General features: G+C 37.2%; 1 protein-coding gene and 1 pseudogene across 1 annotated transcript in view; one reads left to right on the top strand and one right to left on the bottom strand.

Annotated features, from left to right (window-relative positions):
• The window catches only part of OSBPL9 (oxysterol binding protein like 9), a 200,877-nt gene that overhangs the window by 171,148 nt on the left and 7,736 nt on the right, over positions 1-21,993 (top strand). Inside the window, 11 exon segments of the mRNA XM_037827248.1 lie at positions 4,330-4,489; positions 9,122-9,234; positions 9,348-9,466; positions 11,798-11,883; positions 15,444-15,615; positions 16,804-16,888; positions 17,583-17,693; positions 17,973-18,036; positions 18,149-18,289; positions 20,545-20,623; positions 21,579-21,670. Of these exon segments, the coding sequence (XP_037683176.1) occupies positions 4,330-4,489; positions 9,122-9,234; positions 9,348-9,466; positions 11,798-11,883; positions 15,444-15,615; positions 16,804-16,888; positions 17,583-17,693; positions 17,973-18,036; positions 18,149-18,289; positions 20,545-20,623; positions 21,579-21,670 (1,222 nt within the window).
• LOC119527338 lies at positions 1,801-3,300 on the bottom strand (annotated as a pseudogene).

The raw sequence follows: 21,993 nt of genomic DNA, 5'->3' as shown, positions 1-21,993 counted from the left end.
AGCTCCCTAATGCTCCGCCATCCCCACCCCTCAGCGACCAGAGCACTGTTAGAAAGTTTCTCACCCTCTGTGATTTCCTTCCTGGGTGGTTCTTTTCCTGTGCTATAATGAAAAATCACTGTGTGATTTTAACCCATTTAGGAATTAGAATTTGTAAAGATGCTGCTTCTTTACTTGGTCTTTAATATTTAACGGCATGGGCAGATGTCTTCTGAATTTTGAAAGAGAGAAAAATCAACAATAGCTCTCTGATTTTGAATTTCTTGGGAAAATGCCGATAAGCAATTTGAATGAGGTTGAAATGTTTTGGCTGACTTCTTTCTGCATTTCATGACCTGTGCCACCTCATTAATTTTAAAAAGCAGCACTTATGTTTTTTTTTAATCGGGGGATTAGATCAGGATTTTGAAACACAGCCAAAATTTGTCTGGAGATACTTTGAAAAATTGAGAGTTAATTCCTTATGTACATTAATTTTAGATAAATCATTTCAGAAGATATATTGTTTTCTGAAGATTGTTTCAAAAGAAGATATTTCAAAAATAAAACATTTTACAGTAGGTGGATTTAAAGATATTTTAAAAATTAAACTAGTGATTTCTTCACCTGAAATTTTTACTTTAACTTCTTCCTCTCGTCCACCTTTATTTCCTGTACCTCTCTCACCATTACAAAAAAAAGAGATAAAGGAACAGCTGCGAAAATATTTGCTCTTGTAAGGAAAACTCGCTTCTGTAGTTCGCAGTTCCCAGTTCCCATTCAAACTCACTTTCTTCTTGGACTTATTTTCAGTTGTGTCAGTACCTACAGTGTTTGCGTGTTACTTAATCATTTGTGATTCTTGGTCTTGCTCCCACCCTCCATTCTAATAAGAGAAAGTTGCCCTTCATTCTTTTCTTTTTTTTTTTTTTTTTTTTTTCAGTTCATTATTTATTTAGATGTTTAAGCTCTCGCACTAGGTTTTTACAAGCTGGTGAACACTGACAAATTATTTCTCCCACAGAACTATAACCACACATTCCCAGACAGTATAAATATATGGTTGAACTAACATTAATACACATCACCATTTTATCAATTACATAATAAAACAAATTATCAAGTATCCAAATATTAAGTTACACAGCTCAAAAGGCATAGAAAATATTAGATGTCTGCTGAATCATTAGCAGAAACCTACTTTCTTTTTTTGCAATAGAGGTTGGGAAGAGAAGGAAAAAAAAAATCACACTTTGAACAAAAATAATGGTTGGTAAACAACTTCCAATAGATAATGGGAAAAAAATTATAAGAATTTCAGAAATTTTGATTAAGAATTATTGTAGCTACCCTAACAAAGCATCTCTACCTTTTAAAAAAATATTTACTAAATTAAAGAGCATATTCTACATGTTCTGCACAAGACAAAAGCAACATTTTACTAAAATATTTAACAGCCCCCCTCCCATTCATTTGTCAGGCCCTCACGGTTAAGTTGCACCCCAAAGTGCAAACATTAAATTAACTGTAAGGCTTTTTTGTCTGGAGACATTAAAGACATGTGCTTCTGTACAATGTAGATTTTCAAAATGGAGGTTTTCTCTAATGTCACAAAATGAGATTTATAGACATGACATTAAAATCCAACAAAATTCCATGGCTGGGCAAACCTGATGCATACTGTACGAATGTGGGAGATGTAAACAAAGTGAACAGGCAAATAACTACACAGGCCCTAGTTTCAATGTTTGAAATGACTGAAGGAATAAACCACATAAAGTCTAGAATGTTCATAGTTCCTGGAACTTAGAGTTCTGTATGATACTAAAAATATAATACAAGTATTGTGCTGGGTATTTTGGCACCTAATCTCTTTAAATTTTTTACGTATTGATAAGATTTTGGCATGGGAAAAGATTGAAGGAAGACTTATAACTCAATACTACATGATTTCAGGAAAGGTCAATTGTTATGAATGATAAGCCCATTAAAAGCTGACCAGCAAGGATCTTTTGCTAAGTGTCCAAATAGGTTGACTGTAACCCAAACATAGAGGCTGCAATTCTGACAAACTCATAGCATGGTAAAACTGCTTTTCAATATTCCTATGGAAGCTTCATTAGACTTATTCACCAACACGTTGGCTAATATGTATGACAAATTAGATCCTTCCTCTCTCAAGTTCCACTTCCAAGGCAATAGCATCAGGCACCCCAGTTTTATTGAATGCAACAGTTGTTTCTGTGACCATTGGAGTCTTTAAAGCGCAGCCGCATTTTAGGACGGTACTTCTCCAAATACAAAAGTTGCTTGCTGTTAAAAGCTCCACGCCGCTTTTGTCTTATGAACTGTACTGCATCTTCGTATTTCATTCCACCTTCAATCAGTGCTAGGGCAACAAGCACTGGAGCTCTCCCAAGACCTGCAACACAATGAACAGCAATGCAGCAACCAGGTTCTTCACGAAACTTAATTTTTACAAGACTTAACCAATCATCAACAATCTGGTTGGATGGTGGTGCACCATCATCAAAAGGCCAATCAAGAACATGGATGCCTTCTTTCTCCACAAGAGCAGTGTCATAAGTTGCTTCACATACTCTTACTACTGTGGTAACTCCATACTTCTTAAGTTCCTCTATAAATTTGCTTAAGGTTGCATTGGTTGGATTGTGTGTAATAAGAAATCTCATGTTCTTGTATGTGACTTCCACAGGCGCTGGGCGGTTCATTCGAGCCATGTTAATTTAGTTAAAAAACACTCAAAAGGGTTATGAAAGAATTTAAAAAATTGAATACAGAAACGATGTAAAGAAACCGAAGTCTACTTCAATATACTCCACTTGAAATTCTCAGTGCTTTGAGTATGAAGCTGGAAGTAATGGGAAATGAAATGAACCTCCTAACAAGAAGCAGCGATTCTTCAATCCAGTAATACTGAGGCAATATAAAAGAAGTGCACTGAGGTCTACCCCATCGAGGTCAGAACTCTTGTAAAATGCTCTGCGGATTTCAATTCAACACTTCTGTGTCCAGGTTAACCACTCTTATGGGGGTTTCTTGGTGGAGTAGTAACAAGTTTCTACAGTTCACTTGTCTGCATAGAGGTCGTGCTGTGCCTGGCAGTAATCTCCACTGCCCTTCAGAAACTCCATAAATGTGTGACCAAGAACACCACAGAACTGAGGAATATGTTTACTCATTGAAGATTGTGGCCTAATCATACAGCCGGTCCCGAGGCGGCAGCGAAACAGGCGGTGGCGATGGCAGCGGCTGCAGGGCAGGGGGCGGCGGTAGTCGTCGCGAGGCGGCAGCGGAGCTGGAGTCCCCTTCATTCTTACTTCTGTGTTGCAGGGGGAAAAAAAGAGAGAGAGAGAATTTTTAGGTATTTGCTAAGAATGAGCTACCTTTGGAATTTCCACAATAAGCATTTACCCTTTTAGGTACAAACATTTTGTGTTCTGTTTTAAAAGTAACTCTGTGAGCATGGCAACCAAATGTGGCAGGTGATAATTTTATTGTTATTTATTACTAGGAAATAAACCATGTGATCATCAAGGTTTTATTTCAAGGTTTATTAACAAGGTTAAATGATAATGGTCTTCTTTCTCTGGATCTTTCTTCAGTTAAACTGTTAATTTCCATTTTTTGAGTTAAACTGTTTAAGGAATAGAAAGGTGTTCTTCCTAGTCCTTTCCTTTTCCACACTCTTCCCACATAGCTCTCTGTTTTTATCTCTGCCCCTAAGCCCCAGGCACTTGACTTAGCTTTAAGTGGAAAATAAGTAAGGAGTTTGGATGGTGGGTGCTCAGGACTTTGTGCAGAGGTTTTGTGTTTTCCATGTGACCACCAAAGCATATGGACTAATATTGTGATACGCTGAACAATATTTTAACGTTCAAGTGGTCTTGATGTTCTCTCCATTTTGCATTCCCTTTGGCTCACTGCTGTATATTTAGGTATCTTGATGTACAGTGGAAAATAAGAGCTTTGACTTCCCATTGGTGCTTGATATCTGTGATGGGACTTCAGACACCAAAGTTGACACACTGTGATATAATCAAAAGATCTCCCTTTCTAATATTAAAGATAAATTGATTTTAATTATAGAATAAGTCATAGCATTATTTCATTTATTTAAAAGGCTATGCCCCCATTTTGTTTTGGGATTTGCCTCTTTCTTTGCCCTAATTTATGTTTTGATTTTCTTTACAAATAGTGTAGGGACTTCTGTGGACATATCCAAACCCTTTCTTGATTTTAGAAAGATCTGCTTTGATTCCGTCTCAATAATTTCTTCTCTTCTATCACCAACATTTTTCCCTAATTAAAAACTCTTTAACTTCCTAGGCAGTGGGCACTCACCACCTAGTAGCAGTCTAACATCTCCAAGCCATGTCAACTTGTCTCCAAATACAGTTCCAGAGTTCTCTTATTCTAGCAGTGAGGATGAATTCTATGATGCTGATGAATTCCATCAAAGCAGCTCATCCCCAAAGCGCTTAATTGAGTAAGTAAATGAAAAGTATGTATTTAAATGACTCCTCTGAGTTTTAAAAATGGCATTTGATTTTGAGATGTGTTAATGACAACTGCCTTATAAGTTATTATTTGGGATAAGTAAAAAAAGACAACTTATTTTTAATTGGCTTATTGAGCCAAGTCAGTTCTTTTGAAGTGTTGATTTTATTCCTGACCTAATCCAAATGGAATAAATAGCATCAGCTATAGTAACATACCAATGGTATTAATTGAATTCTGGACATTTATGTAGCATGAACATTAGCAGAGGGTCAAATGAGTATGCCTTGAAGTGTTAAACAAATCAGAGGTTACTGTTACTTGTTTTGTGTTAGAATGAAGATGTTCAACATTTTGCTGAGTGCCAATGATAAGGCAGGCTCTATACTATGTGTCCCTTCCCTCTTGGGGCTTAGAGTCTGTTGGTGGAACAAACATTTATAAGGGATGGGATACCTGCTATGGTAAGGATAGGCACTGAAAGCTATAGAAGCATTTACAAGTCAGGAAAGGATTCCGGAGGAGGGAGGGGATTTATGCTAAAGTGAGGTATGGAGGATTAGATTGTTGGGGAATCAGGACAGGTGAGGAGAGGAGGGGAAAATGGAAATGTTCTCAGGCAGATGGAACCCATATTACCAAGACCTGGTGGCAGAGGGAGTTTGGTTTCTTTAGGGAAGTGCAAGTAATTTAGTATGGCTGTAGCACAAGTTGTGTAAATGGTAAATAAAAAAAAAAGATGCAGATGTGGTTGACAAGGGCCAGATTATGAAAAGGTCCTTTAGCCTTTTAAGAACTTTGACCATTTCTCACAATAATGGTAGTTGCTGTTCAGATAAACATTTTAGAAAGATAGCTTTTGTCTAAGTGTGTAGAATTGAATGCAGTTCAGTTGGATTGGAGGTGAGGAGACCAGCCAAAACTTGGCAGTAAATTGAGAAATATTGATGACCTGAACTAAGATAATAGCATTGAGGATAAAATAAAGTGCATATCAGAGATAGTAAGCAGGCAGATTTTGACAGGTCTTGGTGATTGGTTTTCTCTCATTAGAAAATATTTGATCTCATTTACACCATCAAATGAAAGCTAGCTATATATCATTATACAGAAAAAGACTTTAACTGGCATTTATATGATAGCCAATAAGCAAAATACTTTTCATCCCTCATGGTATGCAGGTTGCCATGGTTTAGTCTTTGGATTCTGGAATCTTAGTAAGACTGGGTTCTAAATCTGTTTTGTTTCAAAGGTGTATGACATTGGTTGAATTATTTAGCCTCAGTTTCTTCATTTGTAAAATGAAGATAATAATAGCTTCAACTTCAAGGGGTCGTTGTGAATATTTAAATAAAAATAATGTAAGTTGAGTGTTTAACAGTGTTTTGCACATAGTAAGTACTTAGTAAATGATATCTGTTGTGATAGAAAGCAAATATATTCTTCATTTGTTTTAATTTACTTGCGTTTGTTGCAGGTGTAGTTGGCTTAGTTTTTTTTTTTTTTTTAATGCAGTTTTATTGAGGTATATTCATATACCATACAGTCCATCCAATGTGTACAATCACTGGCTCACAGTATCATCATATAGTTGTGCATTCATCACTATAATCAATTTCAGGAAAAAAGAAAACACAAAACATCCCATACCCTATCATCGTTCCCTAGCATAGGTGTGGTACATTTGTTACTGTAGATGAAAGAATATGAAGATATTACTGTTAATTATAGTCCATAATTTGTAATAGGTGTGTTTTTTCCCCATATATCACTCTGTTAACTCCTTGTAATAGTTCATACATTTGTTCTAGTTCATGGAGGAAATTTTTTGTGTTTGTACTGTTAATCGCAGTCATCATCCACCACAAGATTTATTGCATTATACAGTCCTATTGTTTAAACCTCTGGCTTTCTTTCTGGTGATATATATGACTCTAAATTTCCTGTATCATCCACATTCACCCACAGTTCAGCACTGTTAATTATACTCACAGTAATATGCTATCATCCCCTCTATCCATTTCCACTCATTTAAATTCAACCTAGTTAAAAACTCTGCACATCTTAAGCAACCACTCCCCTTTCTCTAGCCTCATTTCTATCTCCTGATAATCTATATCCTAGATTCTATGTCTATTACTTTACATAGTATAATTAGTTCATATCAGTGAGATCATAAAATATTTGTCCTTTTGTATCTGACCTATTTCATTCAACATAATATCCTTAAGTTTCACCCATGTTGTTGCATGCTTCAGGACTTCATTCCTTCTTGATTCTGAATAATATTCCATCATATATTATACCACATTTTGTTTATCCATTTATCTGTTGATGGACACTTCAGCCATTTCCATCTTTTGGCAATTGTGAATAATGTTGCTATGAACATCAGTGTGAAAATGTCTGTTTGCATCCCTTCTTTCAGTTCTTCTGGGTATATACCAAGTAGCAGGATTGTCAGGTCATTATGGCAACTCTATATTTAGTGTTCTGAGGAACCGTGGCTTAGTTTTTGTTGTGTATTTTTTCACCTCTGTTGCTTTCTCAGGGGTTCGGTGCTATTGCTACAGGTTGGGTGTTGTTTTGTAAGATGGTAGAAATTTGGAAATGGTTATATGAGAATTTACAAGCTTGGTGCCAGCCCTAAGGCCTTGAACTCTGGTGTCCAGTTCCATATTGTCTTATCACATATTTATGCTCTCTGCCTGGCCTTTGTAGGCATTTGAACTGCTAGTCATCAACTGTTAACACTGGTTTTCTAACTACTGAAGTCAAATTTCTATTTCTTTCCTTGTCTGAAGGAAAAGAACTTGAAAGCTTGTGTCCTTTCACTGTTCTATTTTTGAAGACCTGTAGGACTAATGGCTTGTATGTGAGCTGTGTTATTGAGCAGTGTGGTTTATACAGTTATAAACCAGAGGAAAGTTTGTATTGGAAAGATCTTCTACTATGGAGCCAGACTTGAGTTTGAATGGACTGCATTACTTACCAACTATCTGACTGACATGGGGTCAGTTATTGAACCTTTGAGCATCTGTATAATGAAAAGTAATCATGTCTACCTCATAAGATTGTTATGGAGATTAGATTGTTATGGAGATACGTACATACAGTAGAGATTAATATGGAGATACATACAGTGGATGGCACATACTAGGTACTCAGTACATTGTTTTTCTAATTAAGTTTGGGGCTTTGAATATTTTGGTTTGCTTTGTTTGTCACCTTAGGATTAAATTCTGTTAATCCATTGCAGATAAACTTTTCCTCTATGCATATTGTTTTTGTTGGTGGCGTTGTTTTTCACTGTATTCTGTAAATCCTTTGCCTGATAAGATAAATTGTGGTATGGCTTGGAATTTATTCTGTTTTCTTCCATTTTGAATCTTACTGAGCATTTCACTTGGCCCAGCCATGGTTTACAACCATGGGTAAAGAGGAAAAGCATAGCATAAATAGATCTGACCTTTGGAATTGCATCTAAAATAAAATTCATGTTTTACAAGATTTATGTTTTTAGATCAATTGATGTAAAAGATTGACTCTATTTTGATGATAAATCAAAGAGCCACAAAACATTTTGAAGATATTTTTCACGCAGCTCTTTGTTTTTAACAGTAATTTGATTTCTCTTACCTATGTCTTTTACTCATTTTCCATTGGTTCTCAAAACTCATGAGGTAGACCTTAGTTACAGTATCTCATGATGTATACTACTAAATTATCAAAAAAGCAGTATTTAGTTACCTTAGGATTTTTGAAAAATAGATTAAAGAAGTAAGTAACCAGGGCAAACTACGTATAATTAGTATACATAACATGGTTCACACCTATAGATTTGTAATAAGCCTCTGATTATTGTTATATATGTACTGTTTTATAAATAATATCTGCAGAGTGAGAAATTTGGTTTCTGTTTTTACACGTAATATAAACTGTATGCCTTTCTGGTTATTCTTGTATTTATATACAAATACTAATCCTGGGGAAGTTACGGTCACAAGTATAATAACAGAGGAAGCTTTGTTTAGACTGTTAACCAGCTTATAATGCCAGTTACCATAAATTTACTTTAAAAAGTATGTTTTTATTTTGCAGTTTTAAATTTTTTTAACAATTGGGAAGAATGTTTATATCAGTGTGGGTTTTTATCAAAGGATGTAAAAAATTTAGATAAGACATCTTTCTGAGACTAGTAGATGCTTGCTGTTTTTGAGGTTCTGGAAACTGTTGTCAAGAATTGTGACATATCTACATTTATGCAGTATAATAAAATCAGAAAATAAGCTTATTTTAAACTTAAATAGACACAGAAGCAAAATTTCACTGATTTTTGATGACCTCTGTGCATTGCCTTTTCAAAAGGGCTTGGTTTGAGCACATACTAAGAAGAGAAACCTTGTCATCAGGCTTTTTACAGATTTGAAATGAGGGTGGCAGGGAGGGAGCTGGAAAGCACATCTCTATGTATGTAACCAGCTGAATCTAGGAGTCTAATTTGTTTCTGTCATCTACCTGCATATATTGGTTTTAAATAGATAATAATAGAATAATATCTACTAGTTTCTAAATTGCTTTAGTTTGAGAAGTTGATTTTTTTTTTTTTTTTTTTTTTAAGTTCCTCTGGATCTGCCTCCGTTTTGACACATAGCAGCTCAGGAAATAGTCTAAAGCGCCCAGATACCACAGAATCACTGAATTCTTCCATGTCCAATGGAACAAGTGATGCTGGTAAGTGATCTTTGAGAATTAAACATTTTTCCCCTAAAAAAACATTTATAATATTGGCAGCAGAACAAATTGACCCAATTAACACTAGTTGAAGAAAGTCTGTTTTATTTTAGACCTTTTCGACTCACATGATGACAGAGATGACGAAGGGGATGCAGGGTCAGTGGAAGAGCACAAGAGTGTTATCATGCATCTCTTGTCACAAGTTAGGCTTGGAATGGATCTTACTAAGGTATGAAAAAAGTTTGTCGTTTGCTGAAAAGTCTTAATGTGTATGTGTGGGTCTTTAGTGATTGCATGGTGAGTGTGTCTGCTAATGTATATAATGATACAACTTCTATTTATACTTTTGCCTTGTAAGTTAATATATATGTAGATGAGTAAACTGAAAGTTTTTATAAATGGATGAAATAATTGAAGCTGGAATAATTTCGTAGAGAAATAGTATGTATGGGTTATATGGGTTAAAATTTGGACTATTTGGGGGCAAACAAGTAGTAGTATTGGACTTGGCTAGTGGTTTTGGCAAAACCTAAAGCGGTGTTCTGTGTACAGAATCAAAATAAGCTGATCTTGGGGTCAGATGACCCAAGTTTGCATCTTATCTCTGCTCTTACCAAACCATGTGACCTTGAGCAAGTCCCTTCCTCTGTGATGGTCAAGATTCTCTTGCAAAACAGATATAGAGTTATCTACTCATAGGGTTGCCATAAGGATCGGAAAAGGTAGTGAATGGGAAATTGTATGTTGGTACATATTGAGGGTTCAGGAAATACTGTGGTCTGAATTTGTATATGAATTTACACTTGTGGCTCTAAACAGAAGGCCTGCTTAATTTGGGGGACTGGTATTTTGGTGCCATTGAATATCCTGGCCACTGTGCTAGAAGCCATATCTTTTACTCACTTCTCACCATGGCACTGCATAGTAGGTGTTCATTGTTAGCTCCATTTTGTAGATGAGATTCTAATCCAATATGCAATTTCAGAACCTGTAATCTTTCCACTACTGCTTCTTGTCTCGAACATTTGAGTTGCAATAGCTTTCATATTGATTGTATTATTATTCCACTAAGCTTTAAAAAGTTAACAAATTTAGGATCTTCATTTTTGTTCTAAGCAAATCATCTCCAGTGCTATAAATAATCTTTGTCAGTAGTGGAGCTTCATTTTGGTTTTGGATTTAGAGAGCTGTTAAGCAAAAACTAACCCACAATGCTCTCTAAGTGTCTGTATTTAATACCTTTAACCCTAAATCTAAATGAGAACAGAAACACAAAGATAGCATTAATTTGTGGAACCCATAATACTTGCCAGCAATTTGTAGATCCCATAATACTTGCCAGGAAGGTTCTAGGCAGGAGAATTTTGCAGAACTTTGTCCCCAGAATGCTTCAGTGATCATTAGATTGCATAACTGCTGTAGCAAAATTGTCATTTCCCAGCTCTGCCCTAATTCTTGTTCCCCAAACAGAACATGATCTTTCCCTTTCCTGCACTTCCAGGGTGCTTGGAACATCTTATATGATGTTCGTCACATTACACCTAAAATTTAAATACAGGGATTATTCTCTCATACTGAACTTTGCTTCCTCCATAGCTTTTGTTGTTTGTTGTTGTTGTTGTTGTTGTTTATTTTTTCTCCATAGCTTTTAATACACAATTTTGAATATAGTGGATATACAATAATTGCTAAATTTTAAGGAATATTTGTTTACTCTGGTGCTCTGCTTCTATAATGAGTAGGTGATAATCATTCACAGGTTTCAAAATATCTTTTTCCATTCTCATTCCTTCTCCCTGTATTTCTATTTCCCACATCCTTTACTTTCCTCTGCCACATTCCCTCAGCATTTTACTTCTTAGACTCAGCTGCATGATGGAAATTTTGTAGATTCCTAATGTTTATTCTCTTTTTCCTTTTGTTTATTCTTCATTTGCAAGTATGAGTAAAACTTGGTCCTTGCATTCTGGGTGCCCACCATATATTTGAAGACATAGAAGCATAAGTAGACGAATTTCATAATAGACCTATCTAATAATGCTAGAGAAGCAGCAGTAGAGAGGAAAGTACACAAATACCTAAAGTCAGACCCAATTTGAATTCAATATTAGTGAAGGGGAAAGAGAAAATTTTTCACCCTCCCTGAGCTTCATTTTCTCCACTGTAAAACGGTGATAATTTCTTCAACATAGGGCTAATGTACAATTTAATAAGAGTAATGGATTTGTAAAGCCCAGCAGATTGTAGGTTCTCAGAGAGTTGCTACTGAGTAGTTTTTTGTTGTTGTTATACTTGTGGGGAGAAAAGGGAGATTGCCATGAGGAAGTGACATTTGAACATTCAAAACCCCTTCTCTATTTTTCTTCTGCTGGGCAGTTTACTAGGCAATTCTGAATCAGAACAGTTTGGGAAGTAGTTATTAGAAGCATGCCTGGGCAGTACTTGGTGGGTGGGACCATGATTGAAATGAGTTGTTGTTTTGTTTGTTTTTTGCAGTTCTGTGATCTGTTTATCTCTAATGGAATTTCATCTTCTAGGGTCAAATACATTTGTTTTTCAGGTAGTTCTTCCAACATTTATTCTTGAAAGAAGATCTCTTTTAGAGATGTACGCAGACTTCTTTGCTCATCCAGACCTGTTTGTGAGGTATTTGACTGAACACCAATCAGTTTTTTTAGATGTTAATAGCTTTCTGCCTTTGCAGGATAGATCGATTCCTTCTTAGCTTTCAAACATTTCTGAGTAAAAGTAATATTGAATATTTTGCTTATATGTAATATTTGCTTAGATTAAATGGTAGTGAGGATGTTAGGTAAACAAATTTAACCCCTAAAAATTTCTGAGAGCCCGTTATTAAGTGATCAGTATTTACAGGGGCAAAGGCTGTGAACTTACCTGACTTAGGAACTGGTAATCACTCTTTAATTATTTATTAAATAATTAATGTAATATTGTTAATTAAATAAATAATTTAATTATATCCTGATGAAGTTAACTCAGTTCAGCAAACCTATCTGAATTACCTGTTACTTGCCAAGCACTTGATTATGAGGTGAAAATAGAAAGAATATATCACAGTGTCAGCCCTTGAGGAATTTACAGTCTAGTGGATTACAGACTGTTTCAGTTTGCTAAAGCTGCCAAAATGCAATATACCAGAAGTGGATTGGCTTCTACAATGGAGGTTTGGTAATTCACAAATTTACAGTTCTAAAGCCATGCAGATGTCCCAGTTAAGGCATCAGTAGGATGATACCTTCTCTGAAGAAAGGCCAACAGCATCTGAGGTTCCTCTGTCACATGGGCAGGCACATGGCCAGAGTCTGCTGGGCCTCTCCCGGGGTTAGCTTCTCATTTCCATTGCTTTCTCCAAAATGTTTCTGGGCTTCTGTCTTAGTTTCTCTCTCTCAGCTCTTGTGCATCCTTGCTTGTTTCTCCCAGGGCGTTTATTTCTAAGCATCTGGGTGTCCTCTCTTAGCTTCTCCAGGGCAAACTCTGGATTTTATCTCTTTGTTTCTCTCCTGGTTCTGGTTCCAATGGCTATTTCTAAAATGTCTCTGGGCGTTTTCTCTCTAAGCATCTCTGAACTCTCCAAAATGTCTTTGCCTTTTATCCTCTCACAGAGGAGGCCAGTAAAGACAATTAAGACCCACCTTGCATGGGTGACCCACATCTCCATGGAAAAATCTAATCAAAAGTTCCCACCCACGATAGGTCTGCCCCCACAAGATTACATTGAAGAACATAGTCATTTATGGGGTACATAACAGATACAAACCAGCACACAGAATGATTCATATATTTTAAAAATAAGACTTGCAATATTAGACATTTATACAAGGAACAGAAGTAATTTAGCAGTGGGATTGACTTATAGGACATTGACTTCACATTGCTTTTCACTGATAGCAAGAAAATTGTCTTTGTAACAGAAAATATTCGAATTGATCTTTCCGGATTACATGCCTTGGGCTTTGAGTTATTGAAGCCCAGAACAAATCACTGAGGTTTCGTAGTTGGTGGGCATGTTGGCTGACATTGATATATATTTTTCCTTCTTGATGAACATTTAAGACCAATGCCTAAAAGCCATAAATTCAAAGAAATGTGGCTGTGTTTAAATTAATAGGTAACTCAACAAATAAAATGTAAACATTTATTGGGAATGCAGGTAAAAATGGAAAGTACCAATTGTTAATTAGATATAGGTTTGAGATTCAAGGGTAGTTTTTATTTGTGAGAATTTAAACTTTGAGGTTCTTAGAGCAAACACTTAAAAAAAAATGCAAAAGTATCCCAAAAAGCCAATACAATAAGATAAAATAGAATAGTAAAAATACTTGATTAACTTCAAATAAAGAGGAAAGGAGAAATAATGGAACAAGGAACAAAAGGCATCAATGGAACACAAAGACCAAGATGGCAGAGTTAAACCCAACCATATCAACAATTACACTAAATGTAAATGGAATACACACTCCATTTAAGAGACAGAGATTGTCAGATTGGATAAAAAAACCAAGATCCGTCTCTATGCTACTTGCAAGAGAGAGACTTTAAATGTAAAGACAGTGATTGGTTGAAAGTAAAAGGATGGATGAAAAAATACTGTGCAAAACAGCTTAAGTAAGCTAGTATAGCTATATTAGTATCAAAGTAGAATTTTAAGACAAAAAATATTACCAGAGCCAATTAAGAACATTTCATAAAGATAAAAGAATCAGTTCATCAAGAATGTATATGTACCTGTCCTGGTTTGAAGCTGTTATGAACCCCAGAAGAGCCGTGATATTTTAAGCCAATCTTGTGGGGTGAAGACCTTTTGATTGAATATTTCCATGAAGATGTGACCCTAGTCAGTCAGCATGGATCTTAATTAGATCACCGGAATCCTTTAAGAGAGCTCGTGGAGAGAAGGAGCTCAGAGAAGCTGAGAGAGACATTTGGAGAAAAGCTAAGATATGTAATCCAGAGCTTGCCCCTGGGAGAAACTAAGAGCTGACACCGACTCAGACTCTTGGAGATGCAGACAGAAAGACATTTGGGGAAGCTAAACTAAGAGATAAAGCCTAGAGTTTGTCCCAGAGAATCTAAGAGAGGACTCCCAGATGCTTAGAGAGAAGCTCCCAGGGGAACCAAGCAGACAGTTGAGAGAAACTAAGAGAGATAGAAGCCTAGAGACATTTTGGAGAAAGCCATTTTGAAAAGCCATGTGCCTTCCCAGCTGACAGAGGTGTTCCGGATGCCATTGGCTTTTCTTCAGTGAAGGTATCCTCTTGTTATTGCCTTAATTTGGACACTTTTATGGCCTTAGAACTGTAAATTTGTAACCTAAGAAATCCCCTTCAGAAAAGCCAATCCATTTCTGGTATTTTGCTTAATGGCAGCTTTAGCAGCCTGTAACAGTAGCTAATAACACAGCTTCAAAATACATACAGCAGAAACTGACTCAACTAAAGGGAGAAATAGACAAACCCACAATCTTAGTTGGAAATTCCTTCCTCAGGAATTGATTGAAGAAGTGGCTTCCCTTCAAAAGTACTGGTAAGGCTATAGAAGATTTGAAAAATACTATTAATCAACTTGACCCAATTGATCTTTCTAAACACCATAACCAACAACTGAAAAAGACACAGTCTTTTTAAGTACACAGGATCATTCATTAAGATAGACCATATACTGGGCCATAAAACAAGTCTTAATGAATAAATGATTGGAATCATACAGAGTATATTCTCTGTCTACAAAAGAATTAAATTAGAAATCAACAGCACAAATACATCTAGAAAATCTCCAAATATTTGGGAATTAAACAGTGAATGTAATGTGAAGTTCTAGAGTAGGCAAAATTAATCTGTGGTATTAGAAGCCAGAAACAATGTTTGTCTCAGGGTGGGGGGTGGGTATTGCCTGGAAAGGAGTATGGGAAAACTGTAGGTTAATGAAAATATTCTTTATCTTGACTGGATGGTGATTAATTACATGGGTATATACATTTGTTAAAACTCATCAAACCGTACACTTAAGATCTGTGCCTTTAACTGTATGTATATTATACCTTAATTTTGAAAAGAAACTTTGAAGTAACTCCTTGTCCTGGGGCTTCTCACATCAGCTCAGAGTTGTTTTACCATGCTGGGAATATACTGTATCAGCTTACATCCCTTCCAAAAGCAGGACATTGAATTTGTGTTTCTCTCTTTCAGCATTAGTGACCAGAAGGATCCCAGGGATCGAATGGTTCAGGTTGTGAAATGGTACCTCTCAGCCTTTCATGCAGGAAGGAAAGGATCAGTTGCCAAAAAGCCATACAACCCTATTTTGGGCGAGATATTTCAGTGTCATTGGACATTACCAAATGACACTGAAGAGAACACAGTGAGTTCTGTGCTGACATTTTTACTTATCTTGACTTGTATACTGATTCATGATTTTGGGGCAGATTATAATGATGGAGACAATGATCAAAAGATACTCACCACCCATAGAACTGTGTTGTTGGAAAGCATATTTTGAACATAGTGAGTAAAGGGAAAGAGGGGCATGAGATGAGGATGGACATTTAAAAATCAGATCATGCAAAGCTTCATATGCCATAGTGATAATTTTATGGTGCGTCAGGATCTCATTTTTGTTTTGAAAAGATCATTATGATGGTTTTGTGGAAAATTAATTGGAAAGGGGCAAAAATAGGAGCATGGAGACCACTGAGGAAGCTTTGGCATTATTCCTGGAGGGAGGGATTGATTCAAGCTGTATTTTGGAGGTAGAGCTGATAGATGGATTGGGGCAGTAAGGGAAAGGGGAAACAATCAGGGATGAGTCCTTACATGTGGGCTTTAGCAGTTGGTTGTTGCCTTTTACTGAAAAGGAAAAGATTACATTTGGGGAAGGAAAATCAAGAGCTCTCATTTGAAATACAAAGCATAAGGAGCCTGTTAGACATGTAAGTGGAGCTGTCATGTAGGGAGTTGGAATTTCAAGAGGCTGGAATTCAAGGAAGTTGTCTGGAATGGAGATGAGGCTTTTAGAGATTTTAATGTATTTAGATGGCATTGTAAAATCCCAGGATTAGATTTAATCATCTAGGAAGACAGCATAGCTAGAGAGGAATAGATAACCAAGAACTGAGTCCCAGGGTTGAGGAAGACTCAAGTAAAGGTTAAAAAGCCTTTAAGGGCGAAAAAAGTAGCCCACCGTACCTGATACTTTCAGTAACATTTCATCCTTCTAAGTGACATGTTACATGTAGTCTTTTCTGAAGCAGTATGTGTTTGTTCTTATTCACTTGGCAGACTTTGATAAGTTCCCCCCTGTGGCTGGCCTGGCCCTCCTGGCCCTGTATTATGCACAATGATCCTTGCCTTCAAAAATCTCAGTCTAGTCAAAGAGCTGACACAAAGCAGTAATAGTGTAATTAAGTGTCATAATAGAAGTATGTATAGAGTGCTTTGGGTGTGTTGAGGAAGGAGCAATTAAACCACTATGGGAGACAGATTCCAGTTATCAAATTCTCCGTAGTGTCATTTATATATTCACAAAAGAAAACGTTACATTTGCTTGCAGGAGCTAGTTTCAGAAGGACCGGTTCCTTGGGTTTCCAAAAACAGTGTAACATTCGTGGCTGAGCAAGTTTCCCATCATCCACCCAGTAAGTTACAGAGCTTCTCTGCAACATCTACTCTCAAACTGTTCTGTCTCCAGGCAGTCATCAAAAGCTCAGTAGTTGAGGTCACTTTACTTTTAAGTTCTATCCTTTTTCCTTTCACCTGAGGTGAGAGTTCAGTTGATTGATTCCTCATGTCTGTTCTTGTGTAAGTTCCAAAGACTTTTAGTTTTGCTAAAATATTCATAAATAGAAGGAATTTGATAAATCAACTCTTAATGCTTTTAAAGTCATCTTACACATAATGAGCTGTTCTGTAGAGATCTCAGCAACATTGAGATGGTTTGTATAAATCAGATGTAGTTTCTGCACTGTATGTTCCGAGCAAAGTAGGAAGAGCACATATCCTCAGTATCTTGTTTCCTTAGTCAGTATCAAGGCTGGAAATACTGGATGGGCCCAAGATAAAGGTGGGGCAGAGGGCATACTTGCTGACAAGGAGAACAAGATTGGCCACAGGCTCATAGTTTAGGGAAGTTCCTGCCCATATGACCCTGAATGGATGTTTGCATTGAGAAATAGGATATAAATAGAGTTAGATATCTCTTGGCTTGATTTGTGGCTATTCTTTCAGGAGTAAAGGAATTTCTCCATGGGACCAGTTCTTTCCCCAGGTTAAGTGAGTTGGGATGGTAGATGTTGTTGTATGGTGTACTAATTGAAAACAATTTCTATTCAGTTTCAGCCTTCTATGCTGAGTGTTTTAACAAGAAGATACAATTCAATGCTCACATATGGACCAAATCAAAATTCCTTGGGATGTCAATTGGCGTACACAACATAGGGCAGGGTGAGTCTCTAGGCATGGAGTGGACTGCAATGTTAGAATTTTCGGTCATTCTAATAAGGGCTGGGCTCTTTTTCTAATAAGAGGTAATAGCCCTAGAAAGGTAGACTTGATGTCATGGTTTGTGTTTTAAGTTTGTGCACTGGGGCTAGAGTAGGAGTTCAGTGAAAGATTCATTATCCCTAAATTGAAAGGAGTATCCTGGATTATCCCTCAATCAGACAACAAAGCCTTATGGTTGGTGTACAACACTCATCAGAGATTCTGTTCTTCCTTCTACAGGCTGTGTCTCTTGTCTAGATTATGACGAACATTACATTCTCACATTTCCCAATGGTTACGGAAGGCAAGTAGAGTTGTGTCCATTTCCTTTGAACAGACCCTGCTGTTCCGTAAGCCATTCCCTCCTCCCTTGCCTCTGAACTGTCCTTCTTACCTGAAACGTTTTGATTTTACAGATCTATCCTCACAGTGCCCTGGGTGGAGCTAGGAGGAGAATGCAATATTAACTGTTCCAAAACGGGCTATAGTGCAAATATCATCTTCCACACTAAACCTTTTTATGGAGGCAAGAAGCACAGAATTACTGCTGAGATTTTGTAGGTATTTTATTTTTCTGCCTCTGAAATACTCTTCTTCTCTGACATGCTTTTCCTTTTGTCTTCTGTGTTAGGAATTGACCATTTTAATTGTTCTGTGTTTTTAAACATATTTTGCCTCATGTATCATGTCTCCTCCTAAAATCTCATATCAGAAGTAGACCTAAAGCCTGGATTCACAACAACTGACTTGCAAATGGGAACTGAAAGGTGTCTTCCCAGGCTGCCTAGCAAACCCCGATCATGGATTCCTCATTATCAGATTGGACCTGAGGTAGTGTCCTAGTCCTTACCAGGGACTTTGTGACACACTCCCCTCCCCTGCCCCAAAGTCTCTCCAAGTCCTCACAGCCCCTTGTTTTTCTCAGTCTTTGCCAGGGAAAAACAGTAATCATCACATCTTATGAGCATTTCGCTTGGTTCCATTTAATACTCTTAGGTCAGATGAAGGTAACTGTGCTGTCTTAATAGTCAGTTGGGGGTTTCAAAGCCTACTATAATGCACCAGAGGACTTTTCTGTGACCTGGAAGGCCTTACTGGGAGCAGTGTCCCAGTGGAAGACACATGACTGTTCAACCAGTTTTTCAGGGAGATAATGTAATTGGACGACAAATCAGGATCCAAGAAAATCTTGAGCAGGATGGGATCATGAACACAAGATGAAGTTAATTAAGGATCAATGTAAAAATCAAAATTGTTTTTGCAGTCAGAAAATATGGGTAGAGCTTAGAAAGCGGCCCAAGTCAACACTGTAATACAGCTCCTCCCAACCCACCTCCCAAAAAAAACACAAAAATCAAAGGCCAGTGATGAAAGTAGGGTGTCCAGAACAAAGATATGGGGCGCCTGCTTTTCACAGCTACTTAGAGGTAACCAGCACCAACAGGGTGGAACTGCTAGAACTTCTGCCATATATAGTGAAAAAGACTGCCCTCGAAGTTGTGAGCAGATAGAATTCCTGGTGGAGCCTTTAAATTAGGAAGTTGAGCATCAGATGAAAAATTCCACTAGCTCAGTGGTTCTCAAACTTGTTGGTCTCTGGACCCTTTACACTTTAAAATTATCAAGGACTCCAAAGAGCTTTTGTTTATGTTGATTTATGTCTATCAATAGTTCTCATATTAGAAATTAAAACTGAGGTGATTTAAAATATATAGTAATTTATTTAGAAATAATAGCACTTTTTATGGAAAAAAGCTTTTCTTTTTAAAAAATTGTAACAAGGGTGGTACTGTACATTTTATAAGTCTCTTAATGTTTGACTTAATAGAAGATAGCTGGATTCTCCTTTCTTCTTGCATTCTATCTGTTGCTACATTACATGTCATGTAGCCTCTGGAAAACACTGTACACTCATGAGAAAATTAGAATTAAAAGGCAAAGTCTTAATATTATAAAAATAGTTTTGACTTCCTTGTGGATTCCTTGAGAGGGCCTTGAGAACCCTTAAGGGCCCCCAGACTACCCTTTGAGAACCACTGCACTGGATGACTGTCTAAACCTAGGATCCTCCCATTTTTCTTCCCCTTTCTTCCCAACTCCAGAGAGGACATGTGTTTGAAGCCAGGGATAGCAACTTTTATATGCCCCACTCTAACCTGTTCATTTTTCTGTTTCCTCAGTCTTCTTCTGTTATGCCTTGACCTTCCTAGTCTGTTCTTTGCTGTGATGCTTATTTTCACAAATTCCATACCTGCTAGACATGTCGCTATGCTGTCCAATTAAAGGCATATCAGGCTTTTAAGAAAAGGATCCTTCTTGCTCAAGTAAAGAGGTCAAACAGTTTGACCCCAGAGGTCCCTTTCAGGATGCAAGCCTGGTTTCCAGCATTATATCCTTAAGGGAAGCCATCCTTGACCACCCACCCCAGCAGTTTTGCTCTTGATCCTCAGTGCCACATAAGCTCACCATACTGCTTATATAATGCAAAATCTCAAAAATGATTATGTCTCTCCCCACTGACAGCTTTAGGGCAAGGACTGTGCCTACTCTGTTGTGGCGCCAGCACCTGTACAGGGCTCTCTTGTCCATCTCATACCTAATTGTTCATGGGGCCTGGAGTTCGTTAGGATCTTGTTCAGGGCACTCATTTTTCCAGTTGGCCCTGGGAAGTCCAGTTCTATTAAGCTGATTTTGCCAAAACTTCACAGTTCTCTATTATAATCTCTGTATGGGTAAGCCACACTTGGCCAGGTTCTTGAGCAGTGTAATTTCCAATTTGAGACTTAACACAAATGTTTCCTTTTCTGTTTAGTTCTCCAAATGACAAGAAGTCTTTTTGCTCAGTTGAAGGAGAATGGAATGGTGTAATGTATGCAAAATATGCAACAGGGGTAAGAACCTATGTTTTGCCACTTTTTTCAGGCTTCATTGAATTGTAGCCTGTCTCTTATATTGGCTTTCTTCATCTGGAAATCCTATTTAACTACCAAGGCGAGCTCTAATGTCATCTCTTCAGGGCAAGCCTTTTCCTTTCCTCACCTCATCTCCAGCAGTGCAGGTGGTAAAATGATTTTTACTTACCTCTATGTTCTCAGAACACTTTAAAATAATGTGTGCAAAATAGTGCTTGACATGTAGTAAGCACCTAATAAATGTCAGCTATATTGTTAGAATGTGTGGTGTGTTTATAAAACTGAAATGCTAAACTAATTTTTGTGTGTGTGATTGTGTACATATACAGATAGTTTAGTATTTTGTAGAATAAATTTATTGACTACCTGGCACCCAGCATATAGATGTAGGATGTCCCTTGCCTTCAAGAAACTTACAGCCTACAATGCCACCAGTAAGTTTAGGATTTTGTAGAATAAATTTATTGACTACCTGGCACCCAGAATATAGATGTAAGATGTCCCTTGCCTTCAAGAAACTTACAGCCTACAGTGCCACCAGTAAGTGTCCTCATTAAGGTTATAGAAGACAGTATGAGACTAACAGCAGGAGCCAATGAAATGGATTCAGAACTTGGAGAATTTGAAATATAAAAAGCACTTAAGAGAGTGTTCTTAACATTAGTTGTCCATGTGTCTAGCTCCCTAAGAGATTATATCCCCTGCATGTGGCACATAGCAACATCAGAAATGTCTGTTACGTTAAGCCTCTACCAAGACTTAAGGCACACAGCTATATTTTAGGCTGAAGACTGCATATGAAACGCATTGTCTACATCATTAACATACATGGGCTTTGATTATTAGATCTGTTAAAAGTCTTTTGGGAAGATTTGGCTTTTTCTTTCAAGAAAGTTGGAACAATTAAACATTTATCCTCCTTTGTCTTTTCTAGGAAAATACAGTCTTTATAGATACCAAGAAGTTGCCTATAATCAAGAAAAAAGTGAGGAAGTTAGAAGATCAGAATGAGTATGAATCCCGCTGGTGAGGAGATGTAATTAAACTGTTGCCACTGTTTGCTGCAGCACTTACACTGTTGCCTAAGCGTGGGGCAGGGCTGGCTTCCACTCTGTAACCACAGCTAAGTTACCAAGCCTCTCGTTACCACATTTCCTGAAACGGGATAATGGCAACTACCTCAGAGGTAGTGTGAGGACTAAATGAGATAAAACATGTGGCATACATAAGATGTATGGCATACCCCAGTGTATGGTGATGTAGCATTGTCATTGCAGTTGACGTTAGAGATGACAGTGGGGTACCACTTGAGAGGTGTGTGGTGAAATACCTTTGGTCGTCTCTTTGTT

This window comes from Choloepus didactylus, chromosome 2 (genome assembly GCF_015220235.1).
Source record: "Choloepus didactylus isolate mChoDid1 chromosome 2, mChoDid1.pri, whole genome shotgun sequence".
NCBI lineage: Eukaryota > Metazoa > Chordata > Mammalia > Pilosa > Megalonychidae > Choloepus > Choloepus didactylus.
This window is presented reverse-complemented; position numbering and strand designations above follow the sequence as displayed.